Source organism: Saxophila tyrrhenica (assembly GCF_035928015.1).
Source record: "Saxophila tyrrhenica strain CCFEE 5935 chromosome Unknown scaffold_4, whole genome shotgun sequence".
NCBI lineage: Eukaryota > Fungi > Ascomycota > Dothideomycetes > Mycosphaerellales > Extremaceae > Saxophila > Saxophila tyrrhenica.
The window spans coordinates 493090-511033 of NW_027041736.1; the positions used below are offsets into that span (position 1 = coordinate 493090).

Here is a 17944-nt window from a genome sequence, read left to right on the forward strand (position 1 = left end):
GTATCATCCCCCGTCATCTTAAGCTCGCCATCCGCAACGACGAGGAACTCAACAAGCTGCTCGGCCACGTCACAATCGCCCAGGGCGGTGTCCTCCCCAACATCCACCAGAGTAAGCTACACCTTCCACCCACATCCCATCCACATCCACTGACTCATCTTCTCTTTCAGACCTGCTGCCCAAGAAGACTTCCGGCGCAAAGGGCAAGGGCCCCAGCCAAGAGCTGTAGATGCTCGGTTCGTGATTGCAAAGATGGGTTCCAACAAGGCGTACGATGGGCGGGGTTGATTTGAATGAATAATGGGGCTCAAGCACAGGGCGGGCATGAGCACTATTCGGTCATGGGGTGTTTTCCTTTTTATTGCTTGCTGCGATGATGCTGCAGCTCAGGGATGTGTAACATAGGGCCCTGTGATGGTGGCAGCGACGAGGTGGCCACGGGCACCAGAGAGAAGCAGCTTATGATGATACCACCGTGAATGGAGAGCATTTCTGATCTGAACATTCGACTTCCTATCTTCCTTCTTCATCTTCTGCAATGCTTGACTTCGACGTTTGCTGCGATTTCGTTATCTTCAAGGTACACATGAGCGATGGCTCTTGATGTTCGGGGTGAAGAGGAAGGAGGATGAGCGGTTTGCAAATTGACGAGATGAAAATCGAAGTTGAAATAGAGATGGGCGCCGTTCGCAAAGGTAAGCATGATGACCTCAAAACCAGCGACGATACGGCTTTCAGACGGCTCAGGCGGAAACAGAAATGCGCAAGGGATGGTAGGTCGTACTTTTATACACAGGAACAATCATCGCTACAAGTTCGCATTGCTCTCCACTCCCCCCCTCCCCTCCTCCCCTTCTACTCTCTAACAGCCCCGACTACACCGGCACAAGCATCTTCCTCGGATCCTCAATGTACTCCTTGATCTTCACCAAGAACGTGACAGCCTGCGAGACAACATTAGCATCATTCGGATCTCTCAGTATTCAGGATGAACACACCTCTCTCCCGTCCAACAACCTGTGGTCGTACGTCAACGCCAGATACATCATCGGACGAATCTCCACCTTCCCGTTGATCGCGACCGGCTTGTCCTTGATGGCGTGCAAGCCGAGCACGGCGGTCTGCGGGAGGTTGATGATGGGTGTGCCCATGAGGGAGCCGAAGACGCCGCCGTTGGAGATGGTGAAGGTGCCACCGGCCATGTCTTCGATGGTGAGTTTGTTGTCGCGGGCCTGCTCAAGTTAGCGGAAGCAGTGCTGCCGGGAAGAGTGAAGGAGACGTACCTTCTTGCCCAACTCTGAGATCGACCGCTCAATCCCGACCATATCGAGACTCTCTGCGTTTCTCACCACAGGCGTCACCAACCCCTTCTCCGTCGCCACAGCCACGCTCACGTCCACATAGTCGCGGTACACGATCGTGTCGCCGCCACCGGGTCCTTCAATGCTAGCATTGACCGTCGGCACAGACTGCATTGCCAGAATGGAAGCCTTCGCGAACGCGCCCATGAAGCCGAATTTGATGCCCGTCTTCTTCAAGATCTCGTCCTTGTACTGCTTGCGCATGTCCATGAGGTTCGACATGTCGACTTCGTTGAAGGTGGTGAGGGAGGCGGCGGTGTTCTGCGATTGCTTGAGGCGCTCGGCGATGCGGAGGCGCATGCGGTTCATCTTGACTCTGTTCTCCGAGCGGCTGCCGTAGGGTGATTCTGATTTCGAGGAGGATTCTTGTTGCTTGGGCTGGGATGGTTTCTGCTCTTGCTTGGGTTGCGAGGGCTTCTGTTCCTGCTGCTGGGGCTTGCTGACCTCCTCCGACTTCTGCTGGGGCGCTGGAGGAGCCTGCTCTTTCTGCTCCTTTTCCTTGGGTCGGCCAGCGCCTGTCTGCTCCTTCTCGGGCTCAGGCTCAGGCTGCTTCTCCTCACCTCCCTTCTGCTCGCCTCCCTTGTCGGATGAAGTTTGTTGCGAAGAGTCTGCGGAGTCTTTTGTCTCCGCATCGCCCTTCTGAGCCGACTGTCCTGGCTCTCCACCAAGCTCCAGCACGATCAGATCCTGCCCAACCTGCACGGTGTCCTCCTCGTTCGCCAGGAACTTCTTGATGGTTCCTGCTGCTGGCGAGTTGATGGCGACGTCGATCTTGTCGGTCTCGATGGAGCCGACCTCCTGATCCTGCTCGACGTAGTCACCCTCCTTTACCGTCCATCCCTTCAGCGTGCCTTCGGTGATTGATTCTGCCATTTCTGGCGTCTTGACGATCTGTTCCTCTGCAAACGCGGGTTAGAGACGACAAGCTACCGGATTCATCCTAGGAAGCTCACCATTGTAGCGACTTGACAGGCTGAACTGTCGTGACTGCGTGATGTACGTTGGTTTCCTGCTGTTTGTAAGACTTGGCTTGTCAATTGTGGGTCTTGAGAATGCTGACCGTGGTTGTGAGACGTATGAAGGTCGTGATAAGCTGGAGTAGCTACTCGCGACCGTTCTCGAGGCGGTAGGGGAGCGTAGGAGGCATCGCGACGCATTAGGAGAGCAGCGGACGAGGGAGGTCGATCGGGGGTTGGTCGCGAGCCGGCGGAGACACTGTGACGACGACATGGTCCGAGAGACGGCAGACTGCCTTTGAGGAGCTCCCAGTACCACGTCAAAACTTCGAAGAACAATTCAAGAAGCGGTTTCGAGGTCTGGTGTGAGGTATAGCAGCTTGATGAGTTGGATGTTTGTAACCAAGCCGAGCTTGCTTGCTCCCGTTGGCTTCCATTGGCGCCGGCAGCTTCATCCGAAGTCCCGCCGTCTTCCAACCACCACCTCCTCCATATCACCACCTCGATACTACCGGCTACTGCACACGACTGGGCGTTACTCGGAGAGCAGTCGTATTTGAGGAGGCATAGTCGAACACCCAAGGCCTTCGCGGCCCGCTCACCTGCCAGCATGGCCTCCCGAACACACGTCCTGTGAGCAGCTCCTCCGATGCCCGTGAGGTCCAACAACTGGAACTAATACGCAAGCCAGATCCCTCTACCGACAGTCCCTCAAACTCTCCCTCGACTGGGCCATCCACCGAAATATCTGGCGCGGCCAGGCAATGTACATCCGATCCCTCTTCGAAGCGAACAAGCACGTCACACAGCCGCGGCAGCAAAGAGTAGGCGCATTGCAGGAAGAACTCTCAGGTGTGCATGGGAGCTGACATGAAACTGCGCAGGAAATCATCGAGCAGACGGAACAACTGCTGGACTCATACAAACACCCCGACCCCTACCGGCCACCCACCGCGCCTGGTGGAAGCAAGTACCAGCGGAACCTCCCCCCTCCTTCGGCGGAAGGTATGTACCTGGGTTCCGATATGCGCATTTGAATGGCAACTGACGATGTGTGTAGCTCCTCCTATGACCCACAAGGAAATGCATGTATAGATACGGGAGCTCTGGAGTCTCGGGGCCGCATTGTGTATATACAAACAAATACAGGCGAAGCAAAACTGGTCAAACCCAATCTCCGCCATGCTTCTCTCCCACTCCCTTCATGAACCGAATGCCTACGGTGCGTCAGACGAGGGTCTTTTGATGGCGGAGGTGCTCTGCTGAGCCCAGCTCGTTGCTCTGCTGCGTACTGTTGTTTTGGGCACTGTGTCGCCTTGCTGAAGTTCCTCCGTGGACAATTGGCTGGCCGAGTCCCATTGTAGGTGCTCCAGTGCGATCGCACGCTTCCGTGACTCGACACACGCTGGCGCAGAAGCCACCGCGTCTCCATATCCAATGTCGGTAGAGCATCACTTGACAGCGCTATTGAACCGTCCCGTGTGGTTTTATTTTCTTGCTGGTATTGGACGACGCCTTCCTTGACCTCCTTATCTTCACGTTGTAGTTTTGCGATCAAGATGTTTGTTCGTTCCGAAAGATGACCTCCAATCTACACGTGACTTGCAACTCTTCCTCTAAATCGTCCATTTTGAAAGATAAATCACGACCAAAACGTCCCAGAGCCCCTGGAAAGCGGCAAAAATTGCACCAATATTGCCAGAGATACCCAGACAGCAAGAAAATAAGACCTCGATTCTCTAATCATCGTTTTCGCCGCCGCCGGGACCGGGGAGGGTATGCAGAGCGGAACAATTAGGGTTGGGGTAAGCCTCATTGTGATTGGACGCAGACCAGACCGCGCTGGCTCATGTTCAATGTGAGCGCGGAAGTCTGCTACAGAGTCAAAGAACATATTGGGGATGCAAATAATTTTCAGTGGATCGAGGGCGCACACATGGCTCAAGTAGATCGATTCATCCGACCTATGGGTAGCTGACGGTCTATGAATACATCTGGGCCAACGCATGGCCGCCTTCTACGTCCCCATCCGTGATGATGTACGCCGCCCATACCAGGTATCTCAATCGGCGCATGCTGCGCGTCGCGACCACCAGCGCCAGTGCTGTGCTTATGCAAACGGTGTCCACAGATACAAACAATCGAAGCCGCTCGCAGTCTGCGGGCAGCTGTCTCCGCCCGTCAATTCTCCTCCTCTCGAGCGAGTCGCACAGCCGGGACAGGAGCTTCTTGACAAGCCGTAAAGCCCCCTGAAGGCCGAGGCGAGGGCATCAGAAAGCGGCCGCAACCAGGCATGTCCAGCGCAGCTTGACTCAACGAAGCGAAAATCGTGTACGCATCCCCGTTCATCCATCTCAAGTCGTCTCATTCTGCACCCGGATGAAGTACGCCTTTGCAACCTCATATGCCGACCAGCAGATCGCCGTGCTGGGTGCTGAAGTGACAATTCGCGCATTTGTGCCCTTGAAGAAACCTCTCGCGCCTTCTCTTCTCCAGATGATGCCCGCTGCGCCGAACAACCCTCGCGCATGCCTGATCTCTGGATCTGATGAAGTACCCCGTGTCTGAAGCAGCGTCTTGACCACATCCAACGGCGTAGTTGCCGCTGCCGCAACACCACCCGCCAAACCTCCCGCCGTGCAATGCGTCAACGGATCGTATCCTACTCTTCGATGCCGCTGCATGACCTTCGTCAGAGATTCGTAGGCGGTGAACTGTAAAGCGGTGTATGGCACGGTCATCATGAGTGTCGTGGGGTAGGAAACGTAGAAAGCTCGCAGTCCTTCGTTCCGGAAGACTGTGGTTGCGCACTCGACGATCGATCGGTAGGTGGAGCCGTGGACCTGCATTCGCTGCTTGACGACGTCGAAGGGGTTCATGAAGGCGTCGCTCGCTATTGTCGCGCATGCGCCGCTGGATGCTGGGGAGAGTAAGTATACTGCTGGGAGTGAGTGGTAAGGCGAAGCAACTCACCTGCTGCCAACGGATGATGGCCAGAGGCATTACCGCCCATGGCTTGCTTCACGGCCTCGTAGGTAGCGAAGTAAACCGCATGTGCTGGACCTGTACAAGATGTCAGCCGCCTGAACCTCCGCGATCTTCCGCTTGTCCCGTGTTCACATACCTGCTCCCACTATTACACTCGACAAGCCTCTCCATAATGACAAATAGCCCTCTGCTCTCGAGATGGTTGTGATTGCGTTGCCGATGCCAGTGTAGATCGCGGCGGGTGTAGGATTCACCATTTGCATCCGTGTCTATCTCACACCGTCAGCATCCCCTTGGCCTCCCGTGTCTCGGCAGAGCTCTTCCATACCTTCAGCAGATCGATTGGGTACATCACCGAGTGTTCCTGCCATAGCGTCAGCCATTTCGTCTTTTATCCCATCCAGCTCTTAGCCGCAACTCACAGCAATGCCCGCGAATGCGCCAGCGGCCATATTCGCCGCGAGCGAGAAGTTCGGTGGAAGGGACTCATAACTGCGCGCATCGTCAGCACCTGTCCTTCCCCATTCCCGCTACATCGGCGACGTACTCGTATTCTTCTTGTTCGACCTGAGGGATGACTCTGTCGTGCGCTGCCATTCCAGCGCCCGACGGGGCCAGTATCGAATCCACTGTCGTAGGCCTGGCTCCGGACATGTAATGATTCTTCTTCGACCCGAGAGAACCAACTGCGCTGGAGATATAGGGGGTGGCGGGCGTGTGTCGGATGGAGGTGGAAAAGCAAACGAATGGCCGCGCCGAGGTGTCTGAGATCTATCTAAACTTTCAGAGACATGGAGGTGTAATGGGTCTCGCGCTAGTTTCTGCTTTCTGGACTTCCAGAGCTCCGCGGGCGTCACTGCGACTTCACTTTGCGAGCTGCGCTATCAGATTTTGATATCGTTGTATCTGATCGGAAAAAGCACGAGCATGAGCGGATGAAGATGAACAACGCTGCTGTCAATTTGGCATCAGTCAAGACTTCAAGTTGATCACACCGCCGGCGTCGCGGAGGCAAGAGGCAGATAACTGATCTCGCTGGTTACTGCCATTTTGGGCGGCCAAACGCGCTCTCGCCGGAGGTAGGATGGAGAGACCGAACGGCTTCGTACGAGACACTACTATCAGTTGTCTTGCATTTCATTATGGAGGATCATCATATGCTCTGCTACCTATCCATGCAGGTCTCACGCTGTCCGAAAGTCCGCTAATCCATGCTTCAGTCGATGTCTCTTCCCTTCGTTTACTGTCTCACTGAGCCACGCCCACCGCACGCAGGATGTCCTCCGTCCCATGTTGCGGTCCACCAGGCACCACACCCGTCCACACGCTCTCTGGAATGCGCTCAGCCTCGTCTAGGATATTCCAATGCGGACTGTGCTCGTTCTTCAACCACTTGAAGTCGTCCACGTTCTGCCACTGGTTCTCCACCCCTTCATGCTCATGCGCCTTGTACGTTTCGGGCAGCGGCGCAAAGCGGATGTTCTGGCAGTCCTCGATGATCGGGCGGCTGCTGGTGAAGAGGTAGATGTCGCAGTTGCGGCTCTCGTGCATCCGGAATTGGCGACTGGCGACCACGATGACTGAATTGGAGATGTTGGTCAGGTGAGCAGCGCCGTTGACGTGTCCGCAGACGACCAGAGACTGCTTGACGTTCTTGACTGTGAGTCCGGCCAAAGGTTGGCCGGTTGTCGTTGGCCTGCTCATGTCTACGATGCAACGGCGGAGCATGGACAGGGTGCCAGAGCTGGTCGCATGAGCTGCTGAGGACGGTAGGATGATGTGGACGCCGTCATGATCGCCCATGTTGATGGTTGTTGCTTGCGAGAACGACGGCTGCCGTATCCGCGCCAGATCGACAGCATCCGCAATAGGCCTCTCCCCCTCCGCCTCAATTGTAGGTGATCTGGGCTCAGCAGGCGAATTTACGTAGCTCGAGTCGGTAGACATTTCGGCCGGTCCTTGTCTCTCGTTCGTAGGCTCGGCAGCGTCAGTCAAGCTGATGGCAGATTCGTTCTTTCTCGCCGTGAACATTGACCCAGACTTGAAGGAGAACTTCGGGCGCGGGGCGAAGGTCGATCGGATGTTCTGCAGCTGGTCGGACAGCGCTTTGACTGCTGTGCCATACGTCCGCTGGTCGTACGCCGGGAGGTGTGATGAGGCGTCCTTGACTTCGTTGGACAGGCGGGCGATGCTGGCGAGGCAGTGGTCCACAGCGTCTGCTCGTTCGCCGCCGGACACACTTCGTTGTTCGAGTCGTTCCATTTGTTCTCGGATGTCTGTGATGTGTTAGGTCGGGGGCACAGGTTCACACGCACATGTCTTACCTGTGACTTCATGTGTGAAGTATTGGAAAAACTTCTCGTTGGGGTGCATGGCTTTGGGTTGCCGATTGGTCATGTTTGCGGTTTCCATTGTGGTTGTGGTGATGGTGGTAGAAGATGGTAATATAAGAGGTGTCAACAGAACTTATAATGTGACCCAGTGGGATCGATCGAGATGAGGTTATCGTCGTGCAGATGGCTGGGTTTTGGCTTGCAAATTGCCTTGGTCCTGGTAGAACCAGACACGAAGTCTGGGTCCAATGAGTACCAAATGCAGTGAGCTGAGTCGTCCTGATCTATCGCAAAAGGTGTTGTGAACGTGCAGCCAGCAGAAGGAGGCTTGCTTGTGTGACCGTAGAAATCCCGTCGAATCCAGCGGAGCTATGATCGCCAGGCTGCGGACGGCTTCCTTATGCTTCTGAGCTCTGATGAAGCACGATGTTCTGGGATCGATTGATGCGATATCGTAGTTCTCTGAAGATGCTCGCGAACTGCACTTCTGCTGTTGTCTCAACGACACTTGCCCCTCTCGAAGCGTGTCGAAGCTGCAGGTGCGGGATGCGCTGCAGGGCGCTTGCAGATCTGCCGCCGATCTAGCCAAAGATGGAAGGTACTTTTTCATGGCTCGGTGTTGAGGAGATCTCGTGTGACAGTGGGTGGAAGACATGTCATTTTTGAAAGCACATGCTAGCAATCCGCCCTGCCAAACCACCTCGGAAACGCCACAACGTCTCTCACGTTCGCGACGCCGGCAAGATAGCAGATCAACCTATCGAACCCCAGCCCAAAGCCACCATGGGGCACGCTGCTATACTTCCGCAGATCTTGATACCATTCCAGATCCTTGCCTACGACGCCCTTCTGTCGCATCGCCTCGAGCAGCTCTTTCGAGCCATGCTCACGTATTGATCCACCAGCTAACTCGCATAGATCTGGTACGAGCAGATCGAAGCACGCGACCGTATCTGGCGAACCTTTGCTGTTGCTTGTCGATACTGATGGTGGCATGTAGAATGGCTTCTGCACGCGAGGGTAGTCGGTCACGAAGACTGGCCTGCCTTTGCCGACGCTGGTGGCGATGTAGCGCTCGTGCTCGGCTTGAAGTCCGTTCCTATATGATGGCTCGAAAGTGAAGCTTCCGTTGGCGGTCGTCTTTGCATCTTCCAGCATATCGATCGCTTCTGCGTACGTAATCCGCGGCCAATTCAGTGCCGCCATACCATCCCAGCGCTGCTGAAGTACGTCTGCCGTGACAAACTTGCCATCCTCATTGTCGTCATCGGGTGCCGTTTGCTTCACGTTGAGAAGCTCTGTCCATACCGCCGCGCTCTGCAAAGATGTGACACTAGATCGCAGCATGTTCTCGACCACGTCCATGATGTCGCTCAGGTCGGATGTGAAGCAGATCTCAGCCTCAAGCATGTAGAACTCGCTTAGATGCCGAGGGGTGTCGCTTTGCTCTGCGCGGAAAGTTGGAGAAAGTGTCCAGACTTTGCTGACGGCTTGGGCAAGTGCTTCAAGATGCAGCTGAGCGGACACTGTAAGATACTTGGGCGTTCGAAAGAAGTGCTCAACGGGAGAGTCCAGCTTCGATACAGGCTGGTCCTTTGATGCGTTCGCTGAGACGGTGAAAACTTCTCCAGCCCCTTCGCAATCCGACGAGGTGATGATTGGAGTATGGCATTGCACAAAGTTCTGCTTGTCGAAGAAGTTGGTCAGACTGGCAATGAGTTTCGATCTCAGTCGCAGTAGCAGAGCGTTTGTGGCGATTCGTGGCCGTAGGTGAGGAATGCTTCGCAAGTACTCCGGCGTCTGATACTTTGGTTGTAAAGGATTGCTTTCTGCGTCGTTCTTTCCGAGTACATCGAGCGAAGAGACCTGCAGTTCATGGCTTTGTTTCGAGCCAACTGACGCCTTCCATTCTCCCTTCAGCTCTACCGCTGTACCATGTGAGAGCCTTTTTTCCGTCAGCAGGGGTTGATTTCCATCGGTGATATTACTCACTCAGCTGCGTCTTCTGGTTTTAGTACTGCCTGCAGTGCTTCTGTGGTTGAGCCATCGCCAACAGCAGCAAAGGCGATGCGTTTCTGCTTTCGTACCGACCTCACCCAACCCGTCGCCGACACCGTGTCCCCATTCTTGCCATTCTTTAAGATGTCCGCGACGTCTCGTCGTTGGTTGTAGATAGACGAGCCCGAAAAGGGGCGACTGTTGACCTGCCTACCGTGTAACCAGCTTCGTGACGCGGTCCGCCATGCTCGCATCGCCCGTGACTTCGACACACATGCGTCTTAACAGCACGCTTTCCAACGACTTCCTTTCAGGTGTCAGCAGGATCGTAAAGTGAAGTTGTTGTCGCGAGACCAACTCCGCCAATCGAAAGCTGAACGCGCACAGCCCGCGGTTTCCAGCGAGCCTCCCACTACGTCACGCAAGAAGGCTTGGGCGACCACAGAGTTCAAGTCTTGTCCAGCTACACCATCATTCACGACGTGAACAACAAATCCGACTGCTAGAATAGCATGCGCGAAGGACCAAGATGTTACGCAAATCGGCACCGGCATCATCGATGCAGAAGACGTACGACGAATGCTATCTGATCTGCTCCACGGCCATCTACTTTGAAGGGCAGGTACGTTTGAGTAGCATTACCTGTCGTGCAAGAAGACCGTTGCTAACGATGACTTGCGCCTGCAGAACAATGAGCCCGAAGCACTCCGGGCGTGGCGGAATGCGCTGGACCAGATCTACTACCACAATGCCTACAAGCTGCCTTCGTCCTACCAGCCGCGCACCGAGACCGAAAAGGCGCTGCAGGACTCACTGCGGTCTATGGAACTGCAGTGCAAGGAACGAGTCGACCTGCTGGAAGCTCTCAGGAAGAGCAGGATAGAGGCTGAGGAGGAAGCAAAGAACCCGGGCGGAGATACGGCCAAAACGAGCAGGGAATCACTGGCGTCGCTGTTGAAGACCGCTTCAAACACCGAGAGCACACAGTGGCTGGGAGGCAATACCGTACCGCAGGCGAGCTACGCTGATATACCTCGACCGTCTCCGACACCGGAAAGACGGCCAGCACCACCACCGCGACCTTCGTACACCAGGAAAAGCTCAAGGCCCGAATCACCGCGGACTTACAGTCTGCAGGACACCTCCTCAACAAACCTCGCGCCCCCTACTTCTAACCGGACTCGCTCTAGGACGCCAAGCCCGGAGAAGGAGAAGAAGCAGGGCGGCATGCTGAAGACATTGCGGACAAACGGTCCAAAGGACAAGTCGGCTGCTAAAATACCAACAACGCTTCGCCCGAGACCTCCCCAGGCAGCATCAAAAGCCGCGGCGCAAGTATGGTCAGGACCGCAGCGGCCAAGCTTGGGCGGCCAGGATGCACGATCGGCCAGCAGCGTCAGTGTGAACACAACCGCAGCCTCCACGTGGGACCCTTATACTCGATCGCTAGTAGATAAACCAGCGACACAGCCTGACAGGCGGACCTCGGATAATGTACTACGACCGCCGAGCCCGGCAGATTACATGCCACCACAACGACACAGCAGCGAGTTGGAGAGGCTCAGTCAATCGAGGACTCACCCACCACCATACCCCGAGTATCCCGTCTCTGATCCGTATGCCAGGCAGGCCTTCTCTCACAGCGATGACTCTGTGAACACTGCCAAACCTCCACCAACTCCACCTCCTCCGCCACCGCACAGGACCCAACTGCAGCAGCCCTCATCACCCAATGAACAATCTAAACCGCCGCTTCCAAGTATATCGCAACTCGGGCCGAGCTCGATATCGTACATGAAGGAATTTCCGAACCACCCACCCGCGAAGCCAAGGAAGCCATCTGCCTTCGCCGAATCACAAGCAGACCGAAGCTCTGATTCCGACAACCAGCAGAGGACTGCATCTCCTAAGACCGTGCAAGCAAAGACGGCACCAGCCGTACCACGAAAGGCTGTGGCTGGCAGAGCAGTGGGCGTCGTGAGCGCCATCAACGAACGACAGAAGCTAGATAGTGCTCAGTCTCAGCTCAACAACCGCCTCAAAATCAACAACGATGCGCCCAGCAGCCCTGAACCTGCTGTGCGAAAGGCGCCAAAACGGAGAACAGATAAGCGGCCCGTGACGGAGCGAGCAGTGACACCTCCATCCAGTGATGAGTCGCCAGATCGGCTTGGTGAAGGTGCAGCATCGCAGACCAACGAGCAACAAGAGTGGGATGACAAGGTTAAGAGGCTCATGAAGAACCTGCCCAAGGGTGTGGATGAAGCCGCGGCAAAACAGATCTTCAACGAAGTTGTCATCCAAGGAGATGAAGTCCACTGGGACGATGTGGCAGGTCTGGACATTGCGAAGTCGGCACTCAAAGAGACGGTGGTGTACCCCTTCTTGCGACCAGACTTATTCATGGGACTGCGTGAACCGGCGCGAGGCATGCTCCTGTTTGGTCCTCCCGGAACTGGCAAAACCATGCTTGCAAGAGCTGTGGCTACTGAGAGCAAGAGCGTCTTCTTCGCCATCTCCGCCTCGAGCCTCACGAGTAAGTTTCTGGGTGAGAGCGAGAAGCTCGTCCGAGCACTCTTCGCCATCGCGAAAGCATTGGCGCCCAGTATCATCTTCGTCGACGAAATCGACTCACTGCTTGGCTCGCGTGGCGGAACGTCCGAGCATGAGGCCACTCGCCGCATCAAGACGGAGTTTCTGATCCAGTGGTCCGATTTGCAGAAGGCTGCCGCTGGCCGCGAAGCCAAGAATGGCGAAGGTGACGCCACCCGGGTGCTGGTACTCGCAGCGACCAACCTGCCGTGGGCGATCGATGAAGCCGCTCGCCGTCGCTTTGTGCGAAGACAGTACATCCCATTGCCGGAAGCGTGGGTGCGGGAGCAACAGCTGAGGACCTTATTGGCGGCCCAGAAGCACAGCTTGAATGACAAAGACCTTCAGTGTCTCGTTCAACTGACAGACAATTACTCTGGCTCTGATATCACTGCTCTAGCGAAAGATGCAGCGATGGGGCCTTTGCGCAGTTTGGGTGAAAAGCTCTTGCACATGAAACCAGAGGATATCAGGGGTATTAAGATGAGCGACTTTGAAGCAAGTCTGGTGAACATCAGACCCAGTGTGAGTGGCAAGGGCCTCAAGGAGTTCGAGGATTGGGCGAGGGAATTTGGAGAGCGAGGAGGGTAGACGAATGAAATACGATTGTCTTTAGCATTTGTAGCATTTACCTTGTATTGTCACGTTACCATGTGCACAAAGGACAATCTCCAACACTCGAAACACCGACCTTCACATCCACGACCCTTCGCAAAAGCAAAAAAGAATCCCCAAGTTTGGTGTTTACGTTTACATGTCACGTGACTAACTCACCACCCATAATACTACAGGGGCAGATCATCGCTAATCAACTCGCACTCTGCTTAACGAGATGTCTAGCGAGATTTTGTGGGGTAGAACATAACTCGAGCTATTGCTTTGGTTTGTGTCTTGTGTTGGAATGCTGAATTGTTGAATGGAATTAAGTACCTTCTTTATTCGGTGCCGGGGTTAGGCCGGGCGATCTTCACATGCTTCGCTGCATGACCCGTCCGTCCTGCGTCAGTGTAATAGCGGGTGCTCCGGTTCCCATACGTTCTCGGACAACACCGCCTCACGAAGATCGTCGCCGTAACAGATCTCTCAGATGTTCCGTCTCTCCCGAGGGACCCTCTGATGCCGATGGTATTGATCTCGTCCTTGCCTGGGGTGCGGTCAGAGCCGCTTTCTCATCCTCTCGAGAACGCTGTATTAGGCCATTATTTGCAGCGCATAGCAGAATAACGCCGAAGCCATAGGTAGGCACCCAAGCGTAAGTCAATCAGTGTCTCCCTCATGCCTCTCTTTCTTCATATTTGCGTCGTCTTCCATCATTTCATACCTTCACTCCCTGCTCTCTGGCCACGCGATATATCTCAGTTGTAATCTTCTCCACATCCGTCTTCTTGATCGGGACTCTATGTGTTCCATCCCACTCGATCAATGTCGTCGACTTCGGATCGTGGTACTGGTTCATCATCTTCCGGTGCAGATGCAAACCCTGGTCGGCCAAGCCATGCACATGGATCGTCGGTATTTTCAGGATATGCGGACTCTCGCCGTCAAACTTGAAGCCCTCGCTGATCGCCCCAGCATCCACACATGCCGGACTCTTGCTGTGCTCGCAAAAGCTCACCAATGGGCTCCTCCCGGCAAGCAACACCGCAAACTTATAATCCGTATCCGCCTTTCCCTCTTTCTCTACCCGGATTTGCTGGTCATACAGCAAACTGCTCGACAACTTCGCACCTTGACTAAAGCCCATCAGTCCCACCCACGGCCCATCCCCTTCGTCTTCCCGCTTGCACGTCTCGATGGCATACATGACCTCCTCTGTCGCCGCCTCGTTGTCGATCTCCGGATGCTCGGGTAACCATCGCAGCCAGCGTCTGAAGGGTCCACAGTCCTGGTACACCGGCACAATGCCTGGACCGGGATCACAGAAGAAGGGCCCGTCGGCGAAGACGAGCCGGAAGTCGGGGAGGTATTTGATGAGAGAGCGGGCTTGGGCGCGGAAGACGTCGCCGGTCACGCCGCCACCGTGGAGGCACAGGATGCGAGGGAGGTGGAGGGTTTGGGACTCGGGGAGGGGGGTGTGGCCACGGGAGACGGGAGCGCTTGTCATGATCGCTTCTGCTGCTTAGTCCGGGATGTGCTGTGCGGTATGTTGCTCTGGCTGTGCATGTGCTGGAGAAAGTGGAAGAGAGATATGAAGATATCGAAATGTAACGTCACAAACCTATTTCGGGTTCCGATGGTGTTGAGGCTGAGGTACTGCAATCGGCGCCGGCTTCAGTGGTGGAACTCCGGTAGCTCTGCAACCCTCTCCCAACGGTGTGCAAAATGGAGTCCTGTGTCACAATCACTGCTGGCTGTTCTCGATGAGGTGTCACGACGAGAAGAGAGTGTCGTCCTGTCTCTGAGGAGAGCACTTCTCGCGAGGTCGGCCTCCGGGACCAGACGAAACGACACGGCAACATTCACTGCCGATCCCCCGACGACATTCTGATCACTCCACCTTGATCATCACTTGGCTCCATTGTCCTGTCACTGTATGAGCTCCCGAGTCAAGCATCCGAGATATCGACGAGCTTCTCGAGCGAGCGGATGGTAAAGTGGCTGCATATATCTCCTTCCAAGTTCTCTCACATCTTCCTTCAATCTCGAATCTCCCTATCTTCAGTACCAGAAAGAGTCGTTAGAGCGCTAGAGGACACTCACTTGCAATGGCGCCGCAGTATCAGATCAATGCGGATCGGCGGTATAGCATCGCTTGCGTAGGAGGAGGTATTGGTGGATTGTGCACAACCATAGGCTTGCTCCATCAAGGCGTACCAGTGGAGATCTACGAAGGTACGGCCTTTCTCGACTCTGCGTTCTCACTAGATACTGACATTAGCCCCTGCAGCTGCGCCAGCCTTCGCAGAGATCGGAGCAGGCGTATCACTAGGACCCAATGCCGCGCGAGCTATGCAGCTGATCGATCCAGCCATCTACGAAGGCTTCCTAAAGTGTGCAACGAACAATGCATGGCCGGAGCAACAGCACTCGTGGTTCACGTTTCGAAAGGGGCAAGATAACACGTCAAAGTTTGGTACGAAGATACTCGACTTGTGGTGTGAGACTGGGCAGAGCAGCGTACATCGCGCGAGGTTTCTGGACGAGCTGGTAGCGCTCGTGCCGAAAGAGATCGCACACTTCGGCAAAGCACTTCAAGACATCGAGGACAAGGGTGACCACGTCATACTACACTTTGCTGATGGAACAACCGCGAAACATAGTGCAGTCATTGGGTGTGATGGCGTCAAGAGCCGGACGAGAGAGGTCCTTCTCGGCAAAGAGCATCCGGCAACCAAGCCATCGTTCTCGGGCAAATACGCATATCGTGGGCTTATCCCAATGGAGGATGCGGCAGCCCTCATGGGCGACGAGCTGGCGCGAAACTCTCAAATGTTCATGGGCCAAGGTGGCCACATTCTCACGTTCCCGATCGAGCGTGGACAGACCATGAATGTTGTGGCCTTCGGAACCAAAGAAGATGGACAGTGGGAGGATCCTGAATGGGTCAAGCCAATGAATAGAGAGGCCATGTTCGAAGACTATAGCGGATGGACGGAAGCAACGCAGCAGATATTGAGCATGATGCAGAAGCCCGACATTTGGGCGCTGTTTGATCACCCGCCGGCACCAACATACACTAAAGCCCGGATATGCATACTTGGAGACGCTGCACATGCTTCAACGCCCCACAACGGCGCTGGTGCTGGCCAAGCTATTGAGGACGCCCTTTGCATGAGTCGGGTCATGCGCCTTGTCTACGATGCTGCAGATATCTCGAGGGCCTATGCAGCCTTTGATCAGATCCGGAGACCACGGTCGCAGCGGCAGGTACAGATCGCTAGAGACAGTGGTTGGCTGTACGATCTGCAATTGCCAGGATATATGGACGACTGGGAGAAGATCAAGGAGTTGTTGCAGACTAAGCAGAAGTGGGTGTGGGACCACGATCTTGAGGCAGACGTTCGGGAGGCCGAGAGAGTATTCAGAGAGGAGACGGCGAGATTATGAGGACGAATGGAGTTGATTAAAAGGGATATCGCCTTCTCCTGTCCTGGCTGTGCTCCGACATAATGGGATGAGCATCGTTATCGATACTCGAAAGCCTTTGTAACGGCAAGGATCTAGAGAAGACCTCAACTGCTGGTCCTGTTCTTCAAGCTCAATCGAGGACATCGTCCCGCAAAGTGAATGCCTGCCGCACAACCTCATCCATCCTGCTGCGAATTGCATCGTGGAACATCACATTCGTCGTGAAGACCTTACACCCCTTGACCTTGCGCGCCGTCTCCATCGCCAGGTCGAAGTCGACGTACATGTCCTCCACGTACGAAGCTGCATAGACTGGTACTTCATTTCTCGCCAGTTGCTCCTCGTTGTACAGCTCCGACCAGTCGCTGTCGTTGGCGATCCGCTTCGCTACGTCGTCCAGCTTGCGTAGCTCGCTGTAGTCCTCAAACATCCATGGGTACACCATCTCGCCGGTGAAGTAGATGGGACTGTCGTCCGTCTTGTCGAGATCGAATGCCGGATACTCCTCGATCATGCGATGTGCAGACCACTTCGGTGCCACGGCTTGGCAGTATATGGGCTCGTGAAGGATGGCATAGATAACAGCTTCATCGAACGGCATCGCACGATCGATTGCTGACAGAGAGCCTCGCGTCAGGTGGCCAAAGGATTCGATGTCGTAGCTCGCTCTCAGCACGATGTCGTGGACACTATCCAGCCCGCCGTGGAAGCCGAACATGAGACCCAACATTCGGAAGCGGCGGCGTGTGAGGTTGCCTTCGGAGGGGAGTTTGATTTTCCCGTCGCCGAAGCGTTTGAGGTAGTTGTGGATGGTCTTGACTCGGGTGATGTCCTCGGGGTATTTGTTGTAGTAGGCTTCGTTGCGTTGGATGAGCTTTTTGTAGAGGCGGCGATAGACTTCATCTGGGCCGGCAGTGATGGGTGCCAGTCCGCCAAATCTGCGCTTATAGTCAGCACATACTAAAGATACCCAAGTCCTCAGCAGACTCACAAGAAGCTCTCCCGCAGTCCTTCAGGATAGAATGACAGGTAAGTCAGGCTGCAGAACCCCCCGAAACTCTGGCCCATGATAGACCACTTCTTTTTCTCTGCTGGATAGTCTGCGGTGAGCGCCTGCCGGATCGCTTCGCAGTCTCGTACAATGCTGTCCGCACGGTAGAGCTTGAGGTACTTTGCCTGGACGTCGTTGGTGCCACGCATCTGGAGTGTAGACGCTGTGATGGGCGAAGACATGCCAGTGCCGCGCTGGTCGAGGAACAGTAACTGGTAGCCCTTATCGAGGACCGGGTGAGTGAATGAATAGTTTTGGGGCGGCTGGCATCTGAAGCCTGGCCCTCCCTGAAGATAACACATCCATGGGAGTTGCTGCTTCTCCTTGTGGTTATCTGGGACTATCGGAGTTTCATTCTTTTTGACGCTTCGCGCGAAGACGCGAATCGTAGATCCATTCTGGTTTGCATGGTCTTTGGGCACGTCGAAGAAGTGTTCCGTGATCTTCAATCTGCCTTGGAGAGTGTTAGCTTCGCCTCTGTTTGATGTCAAATGGTCCTTGCCTGCGACGACATATGACTTCTGGCTGACGATTTTAGCTGGTGCTATTTTCTGCATGACTTCGGGGCTTTGGACGGCTGCGAAGTGTTGTGGTCGT

At 55.0% G+C, this 17944-nt stretch overlaps 10 protein-coding genes across 10 annotated transcripts in view; 4 read left to right on the forward strand and 6 right to left on the reverse strand.

Annotated features, from left to right (window-relative positions):
* The window catches only part of HTA1 (histone H2A), a gene marked incomplete at both ends in the record, with an annotated part of 659 nt that extends 430 nt beyond the window's left edge, over positions 1-229 (forward strand). Inside the window, one exon of the mRNA XM_064800097.1 lies at positions 171-229. Coding sequence (XP_064661436.1) covers positions 171-229 — 59 coding nt within the window. The remainder of the gene's footprint in view (positions 1-170) is intronic.
* Positions 230-875: 646 nt separating this feature from the next.
* On the reverse strand, positions 876-2234 carry KGD2 (2-oxoglutarate dehydrogenase complex E2 component; the record flags this gene model as incomplete). The annotated part of the gene is made up of 3 exons (XM_064800098.1): positions 876-944; positions 999-1232; positions 1284-2234. 3 exons carry the CDS (start codon positions 2232-2234, stop codon positions 876-878), a joined length of 1254 nt encoding a protein of 417 aa, XP_064661437.1.
* An 847-nt stretch (positions 2235-3081) lies between these two features.
* On the forward strand, positions 3082-3412 carry LTR77_002840 (uncharacterized protein; the record flags this gene model as incomplete). Its single annotated transcript, XM_064800099.1, has 3 exons — positions 3082-3141; positions 3202-3322; positions 3378-3412. The coding sequence occupies 3 exons, from the start codon at positions 3082-3084 to the stop codon at positions 3410-3412; spliced, it is 216 nt and encodes a 71-aa protein (XP_064661438.1).
* A 1259-nt stretch (positions 3413-4671) lies between these two features.
* On the reverse strand, positions 4672-5902 carry MRS4 (Fe(2+) transporter; the record flags this gene model as incomplete). The annotated part of the gene is made up of 6 exons (XM_064800100.1): positions 4672-5237; positions 5291-5380; positions 5442-5574; positions 5634-5669; positions 5728-5797; positions 5853-5902. The coding sequence occupies 6 exons, from the start codon at positions 5900-5902 to the stop codon at positions 4672-4674; spliced, it is 945 nt and encodes a 314-aa protein (XP_064661439.1).
* A 651-nt stretch (positions 5903-6553) lies between these two features.
* LTR77_002842 (uncharacterized protein) lies at positions 6554-7717 on the reverse strand (the record flags this gene model as incomplete). Its single annotated transcript, XM_064800101.1, has 2 exons — positions 6554-7581; positions 7630-7717. The coding sequence occupies 2 exons, from the start codon at positions 7715-7717 to the stop codon at positions 6554-6556; spliced, it is 1116 nt and encodes a 371-aa protein (XP_064661440.1).
* Positions 7718-8313: 596 nt separating this feature from the next.
* On the reverse strand, positions 8314-9890 carry SLM5 (asparaginyl-tRNA synthetase; the record flags this gene model as incomplete). The annotated part of the gene is made up of 2 exons (XM_064800102.1): positions 8314-9583; positions 9631-9890. 2 exons carry the CDS (start codon positions 9888-9890, stop codon positions 8314-8316), a joined length of 1530 nt encoding a protein of 509 aa, XP_064661441.1.
* Positions 9891-10165: 275 nt separating this feature from the next.
* Positions 10166-12819, forward strand: LTR77_002844 (uncharacterized protein; the record flags this gene model as incomplete). The annotated part of the gene is made up of 2 exons (XM_064800103.1): positions 10166-10258; positions 10324-12819. The coding sequence occupies 2 exons, from the start codon at positions 10166-10168 to the stop codon at positions 12817-12819; spliced, it is 2589 nt and encodes an 862-aa protein (XP_064661442.1).
* Positions 12820-13543: 724 nt separating this feature from the next.
* On the reverse strand, positions 13544-14332 carry LTR77_002845 (uncharacterized protein; the record flags this gene model as incomplete). The annotated part of the gene is made up of 1 exon (XM_064800104.1): positions 13544-14332. One exon carries the CDS (start codon positions 14330-14332, stop codon positions 13544-13546), a length of 789 nt encoding a protein of 262 aa, XP_064661443.1.
* A 601-nt stretch (positions 14333-14933) lies between these two features.
* Positions 14934-16275, forward strand: LTR77_002846 (uncharacterized protein; the record flags this gene model as incomplete). The annotated part of the gene is made up of 2 exons (XM_064800105.1): positions 14934-15060; positions 15116-16275. 2 exons carry the CDS (start codon positions 14934-14936, stop codon positions 16273-16275), a joined length of 1287 nt encoding a protein of 428 aa, XP_064661444.1.
* Positions 16276-16426: 151 nt separating this feature from the next.
* On the reverse strand, positions 16427-17904 carry LTR77_002847 (uncharacterized protein; the record flags this gene model as incomplete). The annotated part of the gene is made up of 2 exons (XM_064800106.1): positions 16427-17234; positions 17288-17904. The coding sequence occupies 2 exons, from the start codon at positions 17902-17904 to the stop codon at positions 16427-16429; spliced, it is 1425 nt and encodes a 474-aa protein (XP_064661445.1).
* Positions 17905-17944: the final 40 nt, after the last annotated feature.